The following is a 13,206-nucleotide window of genomic DNA, read 5'->3' as shown; positions in this document are numbered from 1 at the left end:
GCAACTTCTTTCCTTTACGAAATCCTTTTCTATTATTTCCAGAAAAAAAAGTTCTTCAGGAAGAGTAATGTTTTTATATGCTTTACACAATAACACAGTAATACTCTCAACTCCAGTAGTATCTCCTACTATAGTACAAAGATACTAAGATACAACATTAAATAAAAATATTTTTAACCAAGGAGTTGGTTAATTAGCATTAAACCTTCCCAGTGACAGTCAAGATCATAACAAAGTGCTGTTTTAAGATATTTAACACGGGTTGTCTCTTGCACAAAACTGCAAACATTTTGTTTTGACTTACAGTTTGTTTATGACACTCAAGCAGCAACAGAGTCAATTTTGGTGACAAAAAAAAAAATCACCAAACAGTAAGACTTGGGAAAGCTTTGAGGGGGAGGGATGAGTTAGGAAGAATGCTTTATGGGCTATTAGAAGTTTCACAATCCAGCTTTCCAAGGCCAGCTTTTCCTTTGGAACAAAATCAGAGCAGCTGTCCGTGCTGCAGCGAGGTCAGCGCTGCTCCTGCCCGCCTCCCACCTGGACCACCAAGGCACTGCCTCACTGCTGACCTTCAGCAGAGGAACATTCTTTGGTGGGCTGAAACAGAGAGAAAATGGTGTGGAAAACCAAATGCTAGCATAAGAAAACAGGGAGGAGGAAAGATTTCTGCATGTCTTACACAGCAGTCTATTGTCTGAAGTTTATAATAGTAAATGTCATTATACAAAGGGTAGCACTCAACAGTCAGTCACAAAGCCCTCCCAAAGTTCCTTTCAGTCTTCCTTCCAGTTTTTGTGGCCTTGCAGTCACTGTCCTATTCAGTATTTCCTCCAAATCTGCTTTCTAGAAGATTCAGAACTAGTAAGGTTTGGATTTATAAAGTAAAGTGATATCAAATGTGCAAACTAGAGAAATCAACCCACAATTGTTAAAGGGTTTTTTTGAGCATTCATACACTTTTTTTTGCATTCACACAGTACAGATTAAACATTTATGCTTTACTGACACTCACCAAACACTAAAATGTCAAGCAAAAAAATGCACCTCTCCCTCACCGTCTCTCAACCACATCATTTCCTTAATTCCCTCTTCTGGAATTCTGGACTCGGGAGGAGGCTGCATGTTAAAGAGATGCACAGTCAAAATACGGTGAAGGAGAGAGCTTCCAAGAGAGAGGCTGGTTGGTTATCTGTGCGATCAGCTTACATCCACCCACACAGGGACTCCAAGAACTACCTGAACACCCAGTTGTGGGAAGACGACTCTCAGAGTCCACACTTAAGCAAAGGACTGAAGGACAGCTGTTTCCAAGTACAGCATCTAAATATTTAGGCAGCAGTGTTGTGTTACGTTGGTGATACGTAACTACAGCCAATCTCAGAAACTGAACCATTCTGCAGGAATGGTTTCCATCACCAGGGAAGTTCCAGGTTCTTTTCAAACTCCCCTGCTTAAGAACAAAATCCCTTACTGAAGCTAAACAGTACTGGTTTAGACAGAAGAGTTATTCAAGCTATAAACTGGGAGTGCTTTGTCATCTAAGCCTCAAATAAGTTGAGAGATCTGAGAGGAGAAACAGAATTGTGCAGCTACAGGTGACTACACTACAGGCCCTGGAACTGAAGTTTCTTTGGTCACATGAGACCCAAGAAAGAAAGATAAAAAAATAAAACACACACCTATGTTTGCTTCCCTTTTCCTGACCCTGGGTTAGGGCAAGGAAAGAAAGGAAAGAGGAAGAAAACTATGTCTCAGTATCATAAACGTAGAAAACAGGAACAGGTCCCAGGGAAATCTCGAAACACAAAAGTGGTAGTTGTCAACATTCAAGGCCGAGCACGCAACGCTTCTGGATAATCCCAGTCCAAGATTGATTACTGCTAAGACACTAGTCCTGTTCTCATGACTAACCAGTCAAACGCCAGGCCACTGGTCACTGGTCACTGGAGTGAGAGTACCACGGGCAATATACGCATCTGACCTCAGCGCACCAAATCCACAGTTTTTCAGCTTGACAGGGACCAGTACCCCTCCTCGCTTGCCAATATTGAAAAACAGAGGGGAAAACATCCATCATTCCCTGTGGTGAACACAGAGTAGGAGAGATCACTGAGCTCACAGTGATATGGAGCTGGAGGACAACGGAGCCAACAAGCTCCAACAACCAAGCAAGGTGGCAGTGCTGGGCCTTTAACGAGCTTCCTCAAGTCAAAGCGATAGGCATCTGCTGTTACTGAAATTAGAAGGCCAAAGTATGTATTACTATGTACATTACCTCACACCACGCATCTGCGGAGTCCAGAACTTCCTGAAGTACTGGCAGAATCACTATGGACAAGAGACATGCAGAATTTAAAGACAAGCATGTACACATTACACGCAGCCTTTGCACGGAGGTCATGTAAGGACAAGCTCTGATGTAGACCCAACGGCTAGACAAGCTCGTTTTCATGGAAGGACAGCTCGTGAGACCATCAAAAAAAGATAACCACCTTGCAGAAGCAAACCCACAGGGGTAAAGAATTCCGATTTGCTCTTATGATTGCCAAACACAGATAACATGAGAATTTCTGCACACAGGGCTAAAGAGCTTGCAGCATTCAGCAAATGAAGCATCACCGAAAGCACTCTGCTGGGGATACATCCCTTCAGAAGACAGTATCCTGATAAAGTACTCCCTGTTTTCTCCTAAAATCTTTGTGATCTTTGGTGTTGAGTAGGAGCAAAACAGCAGGATCCCAAAACAAAGTAGTCCTGCATCTACAAGAAAGCATAAACATATCTCATGCAAGAGACCTACAAAGAGTGCAGAGAGGAATCTCGCAGTCTCACAAGTCAGTCAGCCCTCTGGTACTTCACTTCATGAACAGATAAAATTACTCATTTTACAGATGTAGTCATAAAAGACTCCCCCCCCCAAAAATATTTAGATTTTGTTCTTTCCATCAACAAAATCTCACAGTACTCTGGAAAATAAGTCTTTTCTAATTTGTAAAACAGGAATAGCAGCTGTTTGTTTCTTTGAAAAGTTACTGCTGGCCCATGAAGCTTGAATCACTTTGTGTTTTCAAAATAATTCCCCTCTCAACAAAGCCTTAGAGCACAGGAGTCTCATCTACTCTTTGATGCAGTTCCAGCTCCTCTGTTTCAGAAGAGCTGTTCCATACTGCTGTGATTGAATGTATGCTACCTGATTTTCCCAAAACACAACATTCTATCCATTTAAGAGAACTTTGTTTGGACATTACAGTTTGAGATAACAGGAAAAGCACATACACCATTGGTTGCATGCCCCTCTTGTCACCACATTTTATTTTGAGCATGAAACAACCTATATACATAACATCAGCAACAAATACTCCGGGATCCTTCCATTTCACTGACAGAAGGTAACACAAGAATAACGTGCACACTGCCTTATGCCTCTTCACAGTGCCAGAACACTTGTCTTCAGTTCTGTGGCACAAGTCTCAGTCAAGGACATGCTAAATCCACATTCTGTACAGCTTAGAATCCAACTGTTTCTCTCTACAGGCACTTTGCAGTTCAAACCTGATGTGAAAGCCACGCTTCAGACTTGTGTGGAGTCCCTCCGTGACAGAGGTGAGGCACCATGTTTCCAAAGCAGTGGCTAGGAATTCCTGTATAGTAGATGCTACCAGTCCCAGACTCTTCTAACAATTGTATTATGAGCCCCTGCAGCCATCAGGATGCTCATAATTGTGCTGCCGCACAGCCCACCCAAACACCTGGAACACAAGGGCAGATCGCCATCACTTTTTAGTATTCTAGGGAGGTTCTCATTCAGTAATGCCAGCTTGCCATTGTGTGTTATCCCCAACAGCAAGTTTAAAAAGCAGGAGTACCACACAGGCAGAAACATTACAGTCAGTCCCTGCAGCTTCATTTGATACAAAACCAGTTTCAAGCGTCCTCCTAACTCTTGGGAAGCTCAGATCAGCCCAGCTCTCAGGAGACAGGCACTTCTAAGACTAGATCCACTCCAAGCAATTAAAAGTCCAAGTAGAATAAATGTGTAGGACAGAAGAGAGCTGCACCACTACAATAGGTGGTCCCACATTTCCACTCTAAATCCTGAGGAACAGTGGGGAAACCTGCAGAAACCAGTCAAATTGGAACAAGATAGTTTTAAATAAGTCGTGCTACCTGACACTAAAGCAGTGGAATTGTTAACTCTGAAGTGAAACAAGTGGCTCTGCTGCCTGCAGTGCAAATCCTACTGGTAGCTTTTCCAGCAGCACGAACAATTGAGAACGTTCCCTGATGGGCAGCAAAGGTTTGCAGCCTCTGACCTTACACAACAGAATTTTAAACTCAGCTGAGGTACAGCCTCTACTTTACCTAGCTCCCCATTTACACACGATTTAACTCCTCTAGCTTATTTCTGGCAGGGTAGAAGAGGTGCAAACTGATAGATATCGCTCAGCGGCGAGTTACGCAGCCAGCAAAGTGGAAGTGTACGGGGAAACGCAACGCTCCCAAGTTTCTTATCACTAGCCCTGGTGATCACTGCACCTTCCTCTGCTTTCAAAGGGCACTCAAATTCTAGTAGAATCTGCTCTAGATATTGATTTATAGTCAATGCAGTTTAAACAAAGTATACAAGGAAAGCATTTTTTTTGATCTTTTGTCTACCCTCTGAAGGGAGAGCATGAAAACTCAAAACAATGTTAAGACATACAAAAATAAACTGCCGTAGTCCTCAGCAATTTTTAATTCCCCTTCCTTCAAGTCAACATCTGGGTTTTGTTAGAAAACACTGTAAAGTGATTTTCCAAAACCTTTGACATGTGTTCTGCTCAACAGGTCCCAAAAGCTCAGGAAGGAGAGCCTCAAAGCAAGTTATTTATTAAGCTCTACTAGTGAAATTGTCTAACCATTCCCTGTTATTTGCGAGGGAAAGGGGGTAGGGACTTCACGTGTTAAGATGATGCGCACTGAATAGAAGAAAACGACAACCTACACCGAGGAAACTATTATTCAAGCAGAGTCAGTCTGATGAGCCACGAAAAAGCTGCCTCTGCACAACCCAGGAGTCTCAAGACACCTATGTGATTAAGTTACTTCAGAACAAATTAGTGCTCCGTGAGCTGATGACACCATAAATAAGCCCAATAGGAAAGAGAAAAAGCCACTGACAGACACAGTACCCTCCTGACAGCAGCTGAGCTCTACAGCTCTCATCTAGAATGAACACCAAAAGCTATCAGTGCCAAAAGGATTTCTGGTCTTTTTTACTCAAAATTCACAAAGTACCTCCAAGCAGATGCAACACTTACAGTAGATAACGAATCACAAGAACCCTATACTTTCGTTTTCTCTCATCACTCAAAGCACAAATTGCAGCTCTCTCCCCGACCTAATAATTACTGGTATGGCTGCATTTTGTTCTTCTCCAGTAGCAGCATGAAACTTGATTTGAGCTGCAGGAACCCAGCCAGTGACTACAGAAGCTGCTGTTGTGATAGCACAAAGCAGAAGCCAACTCGGCAGGTAATTGGACTTTAAAGTTGGAAAGATCTTCCCCAGGCAGCTTGAAATAGTAATTTCATAGGGGAGGAAATAGGCTGTCTTTATCTACCACAGGTTACCAAAGGAAAACTTTGATCCCGAGGAAGGCAGACATAATAAATACCAAGACATACCACTCTAAAAAGGTATTAAAGGTGGGGTTTTTGTACTCTGCAGCAATTCAAAAGACATTTGCAATCTTCTATCAACTCAGTATTAAGAATGCAAGTGCTTAGGTATCAAAGCAAACATTGTTCGAAAGGAGTCCTTCTAGTGCTTGCTAGTTACATTGAAAGGTCTCAAATACCACACACGCTGTTACAATAGAATGAATTCATGCTTCTGGAGTAATCCTAGGGAATCCTGGAGAGCTAATGTCAACAATTCACGCTTCCTAATATCATACTCCAAGTAACTCAAATGCACGTGAAGTTCCTTCTTCATTTTCCTAACCTTCACATCCATAGAAGTAATTCCAGAGCATTACAAACCAATAAAGAAATGTAAATGTACGTAGAGTCACGGGGGGCTACACAACTTGAGTGTTCAGTACCACCAGTAAACTCATTGTTCATACCAGCTGCCAGCACCCCTCATATGGCACTGGGGGAGTTCTCTCCCATGGTTCCACAAAAAGAACAACTCCCACTAACAACCTCCAACAAGGAGTTAGTGATGGCTACGAAGAGGAGGAAACAGGAATGAAGATCCACCTGTGCTTGCACAGGGGGGAAAATGTTAACCTAGCCACCCACTGAACCAAGATATTGGATACGTACAGGAAGATGAACATTTGTGCTTGGCAAAAATTGGGATCGTACAGTTTTATTTAGACAGGGTTTATTATTCACCTACTTAAGATCTGTGAGAAAGATACACTGTTCTCAAATATTACTACACCAATATTAAGCTGGTTTTGTTTTCAGTAACAGACACCTCTTTCCCTGTCAGACATGTACACCCTAAAACAAACAAACAAAACCACACAAACCCCCAAAATAAAATAAAAAAAAAAACCCAAATCCTTAAAAAACCTCCCATATCCCCTCCCAAGAAAACTAATAAACTCCAATTCAGCACCCCATCATTCCCAGGTGATTATTCTGAAGACTTACATCCCCGTCTCCCTTGAAGTTCAGCACTCACTGGAAAATTTTTGGCAAAGTAAACCTTGTAATCATCTCGGCCACCAGCAGAAAGACTTGAGTTCCACAGCATTAACTACTGTGCGTGAAAGCAACAGTGAAAACGACTCAACCAAACAAAATAAACATTACAACCGACTTTTGATTTTGTTAAATATCTCTAATAGCTCGAAAATAAAAATCAGCAATCCTGGCTATGTCATAATGAGCTAGTAAAACACACCTAAGAGTTTGGTAGTCAGAAGGTTTTCACAGATGATATGATCATGACTGATAACAAGTCTTCCTCTTCACGAAGAGACCCAAGCCAGTGCAAGGAATGGCCTCTCCTGCGACTTGATGATTTTGAAAAAAAAAAAAAACCACAACTCTCTAGTCTAGCAACAGGGATTATTAAAAACTTGAGTAAGGTTCATACACAGTTAATGAAAAGTCTCACACTCCCCTCACCCCCTTAAAAAAACCCTTGAGACTGACTACCCCGTGCAGTGCTTTCCCCCTAAATACACCCATATACCCTTAGAAGGCCAAGCAATTCTGAATTTTCTTCGGCACCTCCAGAAGGCAGAGTGGCAAAAAACAAGCACTCCAGTGGAAAAAAACCAAAAGGCACTGATTCATATGCAATTAGCTCAGCTAAATTTACTACTGAAACCACTGCTGCTCCAGCTGTCCTTGACACCTGCACAGCAGGGACAATGGAACATGACAAGCATCCTCTTACAATCTAGTGCAGCAGGCTGACACGCTAACTGAGAATTGGTGACAGCTACAGTTCTTAAGCTGCTGCATTAATGCAATTAGCACAAAACCAGCCATGCACCTTATTCAAGCATCCACGCCACCGCAGACGGAAAACAAATGGAGACAGCCAGTGCTGTACCCACCACAGCTACAGACAAGCAAAGCAAAACAGAGAAGCGGTATCCGAAAAGTTACAAAGAAGGACGTAAAGGGAGGAAACTTGTTAATATCCTGTGCAGCACAAGTTCCCACTGTTTCATCTTCCTTAAACAAGAGTTAGACTGAAAGACTGAGAGCAGAACAAAACCTCTGAGGTCAAGTTGCATATTATTTTCCAAGAACAAAGGAGCTCACCCTTTTCTCTATGATTCTACGTTTCTGGAATCATTTACAGAAGTTGTAGGCAGAAGCCATTCCTAGTAAAACACATTTAGGCTCTGGTGTTTAAGATGTCAGAAAAGCCTACAAAAGCATCTTAAAATGTAAACGTCCTTCCTGTACATCCGAAAGAGCACTAACTGAAATCCACTGCATCACTGTTCTGGCACACGTCCACCAGCCTTGCCCCAGACAACAGTATAAATACACAAAAGCTCTTTTACACGGGTTCAGAGAGAGTGCAAAAGAACACATTCAACCTGACATATCTACCTGAATCCAAATTCTCAAAGGAGGGACTTTAATGTCTCAGATCCTATACTGTCTTTGAAAGGGCACTAATTTGTACAGCACACATTTTATCTGCGCGACAATAACAACGCAGACAAACATTAACCAGATATCTTGTGGTGCCTGCCAGGTGTTCAAACATTTTGCAACTCAAATGTCAAAATACTATCTGTAGTCCAAACGCTTAAGATTATCCAGCAAGAACACGTGTGTATTTCCATCAGCTACGTACAACACATTTTTATTCATTTCTTACATTTTAAGCAACAGACCAGAGTTACCCACACCCAAACAGCCTTCTGTTTTGAAGGTTGACTTCATCAGGAAGATTTAACTCACAAATGCTTTCATTCTGAGAATACAAACACTGGAAAACTTTAAGAGAAATTTTAACACAAAAGGCTACATATTTATCTGCGCTATGCAGGCCCTATAAATCTTTAAAAAACCAAACTCTGATACTGTATACTTCGATAAGTTTAGGTGTATACTGGTATGGTATTTATTATAAAAGGGAACATATTCCTATACCACGTATAAAACAATATTCTTCTCGTGGTCTAAGTTAGACAACACACTTCTGAGAATGGCGTATGTTCTCTCCCTCCCCTGATTTATATCTCCTACAAATGTACATCTCCTACAAATAATCCACTCTTGTGAGTGTCACCACAGAACTTCCCCTCCAGTTTGGCCAGAACCCCTAGTCACTTTTTGCTTCCAGGAAAAAGAGTTTGAGAGAAGGGATGACTTTCTGCAGCTTGAAACATGTCCCACCAGCAAAGCTTCAACCTGGACAATTCCAGACATTAATACATTTACTTCATCACTTTTCCTCCCTCACTTACATTGGTCTTCAAGCGAAAAACATATACAATGTCATTATTAGCAACAAAAATGAGAGGCCCAGAGGGATCACTAAGTTTTTTATACCGTGCCAGCTACCTACCTGAAGAGGAAAGGGATATACCAACCTCACACTCTCCAGTGAGAGAAAAATGAAAATACTTCTTGTATTTACATCACATGACCACTTTATGGCTCAGATAAAACCGTCAGCATTGACAAAGTCAGCTGTCTGAACAGGGGCAGAAAGGTCAGATTATCTCATACCTGAGGTTAAAGACTATTTTCAACAGGTAAATGGATTAAAATTGAAGATATATACCCCTAGAAAGAAAATCCACTGCAGACTTTTCAGTAAACCAAATACATCTGACTACCACAGAATGGAACAGCAGCAAGGTAAATCAGTAGTAATATGAGAGTTGTTTTCTGTGCAGGATCATCAGGAAAACAGGATTTGTCCCACTGTCACATACCTTTGATGCTTGGGGAGTAGAAATCACGTGAACAGTGCTGGGCTTAACCCCATTGGCCTTAGGTCGCTTATAAAGTGCAAATCTGCTTTTCCGGCGTCCTCTGTCACCACTAGGGAGGGATCCATTATACCTACAAAGAAACAAAAAAAAGTTTGAAATGAAAGACTAACAATTTGGAACACAGAAAAGGAGAGCAGCAGTTTGGTCACAATATCCTGATGTCATCAAACGCACGGCCTAAAACCAAAGAAAGTAACATAACCATGGTAAATTTTGTTTCCTGAATTATGAGCATTCAAACATCGTTTCCCTACCAACCGTTGAAATTTTATTCATCATTAATAGAGTCACCAACTACAAATGAAATATTGAGCTGTTCAGCCACGGAAATACCTCTTCACCTCTAGAATTAAAGGAATTTGGGAGAACAAAACCTAAGTCTCCTCTGTAATTTCAGCACATGGGGAGTTTTAAAAGTGTCTTTACCCTACCATCCCCTTCCCCACATCTCATGCAGGAATGGAGAAGACAAGAGGAAGAACAGGAGCGACTTGGGAAAACAAAGTAATTTAGTGGCAAGTCAAACGAAGTGAAAGGGAATTTGACTCTGCTCACATAGCAGTGGTTTTAGTTGTTTTATTCCACTCCACCCTTTTTTTCCCCCCAAAGTCTAATCCTTAAGGCTTAATCTATTACTAAGGAAAGAGGAGGCAAGTTTTTTTTAATTCACATGACTGTATCTGAAGATTTGCTAATGACTTCCTTTATCAGGTGTAACACAGTAGCCTTCAACAGTTCTTTCATCTCTCTCTGATAACAGAGACCCACTGAATTCATTATTCAGAGAAGCCTTAAGCCTCAAGGGGACAGAGCTCCTTACCTACAGAAGGAATCAACTGGAAATTTCTTTGTAATGCACAAACATTGAATTCACCACCACCTCATCCTGAAGATCTAGGACAAGGAGGTGCTTCTCATCACAGCACTGTCACCTGTAATAGTCTTGATAACTCTCAACTGGTCTATGAACATCTCTCAAGGCTTTACTGCGTAGGTGCCTCTTCCATTCCTGATCCTCAGAGATTTCAGACTTTTGCCTGAAGAACTACAGGTGTTATTCGGTTTATAAATCTCAGTTGTCTTACCAGTGAGGTCTGTTCTATACTGATCACATATATCCCTCTCCTACAGTCTTTATGTTAAAAGCTAATGTGTCAGGAAAAAATCTGAAAAGAAGAAAGAGTAAGATTTCAAGGTGAGTAACTCCCTGCAAAGTAAAAGAGGTTGGGGAAAAAAATAAAAAAGTTAGAACTCATCATCTGTTTAGAGACACACTTAGAAGTAGTTCAGCTCTACATCTGCTACACTGTGTGCAGATCAAAATCATTTGTTCGTAGCCCTGCAGAAGGCTAAGTAACAGTCACTCACTGCTCAGCTGTAAGAGCAGTTCTACGACAATCGCTGACTAGGAAAAGCAAAGCAGTAACCCAGCATCTTTTTTTTTTTTTTTCTAACTAGTTCATGTAAGAAGAGTTCACTGGGACAGCCTTGTATCCTTTTGCAAACAAATGGGAAACGGGTAGTGGATGAGCACCCAGTCTCCTCTTTAAGGCTCTGGAGCACTGCCCTGCAGAAGGCACGGATCACCGGGTGTCGTGCAGGAAAATAGCTTAAAACTTCACATGGTAAGTGTCAAAATGCCAGTAATCTGAACTGCAGGGCCGCTGAATGTTTGTGAGCACAAACAAGAGCAGATTTAAGATGGAAACAACCTCAAATTTAAGTACTCTAGAACATAAAACCAGACTTAAAAATATACATTTAATACCTGATGCCAGAGATGCATAATAAGGTAAGAGCTTTTCAGCTGGGCTACAATTGAACTTGTTCTCTCACTCCCATTTTCACAGGGGAGACTACTGCATCTCTCTAGAATATTACAAGAAATTCCCCAACGCAGCAGAAAAACAACAGGAATAACTCAGTATTATGTCACGCCAGGCCTACTCATCGCCTGCAAGAAAGTGGGGGAGGGACTTCTGATGAGGACACGTAGTGACAGGACAAGGGGTAATGGCTTTAAACTGGAAGAGGGTAGGTTTAGATTGGACATAAGGAAGAAATTATCTGCTGTGAGGGGGGTGAGGCACTGGCACAGGTGGCCCAGAGATGCTGTGGATGCCCCATCCCTGGAAGCACTCAAGGCCAGGTTGGACGGGGCTCTGAGCGACCTGGTCTGGTGGAAGATGTCCCTGCCCAGGGCAGGGAGGTTGGAATTAAATGATCTTTAAGGTCTCTTCCAACCCAAACCATTCTGTGATTCTATGATTTTAGAAACTTGTTATTAACCCTACACAAGAGAAGAATGGCACTCAGTTAACACAGCGGATCCTTGTCACAAGAGACCAGTTCCTAGAAAGATGTATCAACACCATCCACGGGCAACTTAAATACCAGCCCTTACAACAGGAACAATTTGATTTTTCCAGCTTGAATCTTCCTAGATATATACACGTGCTTTCTTTCAAAGACACTACATTACCATAAATATACCAGCAAGTTTTAACTTGCCTGAAGACAACATTCTTTCTACAAGTATTTTTATCTGAAAACCTGAGAAAGCAATATATATAGAGTAGTATATGTGCATATCATCACTAGCTTTATATTCCATAATTGAATTTTTTTTATTTGTGTCACTGTTAAGCAGCACTGTAGCCTCACTGAAAGTTAAAGCCAGGCTAGTAGCGTTATTTTGTTTTTTTCTCATGTTCCCAAAACAATTATAACTGGGAAAGGCTACTCGATTTCATTTCAGGTCTCTGTGGGATTTAATTATCTTTAAAAAAAGGAAGAAGCCGCTCAAGGTTAAAAGGCCTTTTGAAAACTTTTAAATAGGAAAGAAATACAAGCAAAGTGAAAGTTTAATTCATTCACCCTGGTTAGCACTGACAAGTTTTCATGAAGGTTTTCTTTGTGCCAATTTCTACATTCTGTTTGCACAAAAGGGCAGGAGGAACTGCGTGGTAGTTTTATTATTTGTTATGCTTTAATTACAGACCTGCAAGTTTTATTTTGATCTGACACTGGTAAAGAGCTAGGACAATTACTAGGCATATGTATGTGTTTTATAAGAGGAAAACTGAGTATCAGAGAACTTGCTGCTTTCCTCTCTGCAGCCAGCAGACACCTTCATTTTTTCTAAGCCAGGAGTCTCAACTTGCTCACCACAAACCAGCCCTCCCCATGGCACCCCGGCCACACCTTTCCTGGCCACCACCTAAACAGTCTACATACCAAAGGAACCAGCGGTCACGCCCCGGGACCTTGTCACCCACAACAGGACCTGCACCCACCCAGCGTCTCCGTCCTGGTTAAGCGTGCGACTTCAGACAGCTCCTGCGGCAGGAGACCCACACACACTTCTTGGCAGGTCTCTGCCTTTCTAAACTGAAATTCCTCACAGGACACAATGTGTCTTGCTTCACAAGATGGCCAGCGCTGCCAAAAGACAACCTGCATCTGGAACTCTCCTCCACCCCACCAAAAAGCCTAGAACACATGTTGCTTCCAACTAATATAACAAACTAGGAAAAAAAAATACCAAATTTTACAGAGACAGAACAACCATTTCCAAGACCATTCTGCTCACATGCAGATCTACAGGTCACTTCTGAAGTTCTCCACATGCTCCAAAACATCAGACCAACACCTGAGGTAAGAGTAGCCCTATACTTCTTCCAAATGCTTCTCAGCAACAGCAACACTTGGACAGCCAGCATCCTGAAACC

At 41.8% G+C, this 13,206-nt stretch overlaps 1 protein-coding gene across 3 annotated transcripts in view; it reads right to left on the bottom strand.

Moving 5' to 3' along the window:
- The window catches only part of PELI2 (pellino E3 ubiquitin protein ligase family member 2), a 74,387-nt gene that overhangs the window by 38,750 nt on the left and 22,431 nt on the right, over positions 1 to 13,206 (bottom strand). For all 3 annotated transcript variants that reach the window (XM_086749429.1, XM_086749431.1, XM_086749430.1), the window contains exon 2: positions 9,416 to 9,545. In XM_086749429.1, coding sequence (XP_086605555.1) covers positions 9,416 to 9,545 — 130 coding nt within the window. The remainder of the gene's footprint in view (positions 1 to 9,415; positions 9,546 to 13,206) is intronic.

The sequence above is a fragment of the Chlamydotis macqueenii genome, chromosome 5 (assembly GCF_036417535.1).
Source record: "Chlamydotis macqueenii isolate bChlMac1 chromosome 5, bChlMac1.mat, whole genome shotgun sequence".
Lineage (NCBI taxonomy): Eukaryota > Metazoa > Chordata > Aves > Otidiformes > Otididae > Chlamydotis > Chlamydotis macqueenii.
The sequence above is the reverse complement of the archived record's forward strand: the minus strand, read 5'-3'. Positions and strand labels throughout refer to the sequence as shown.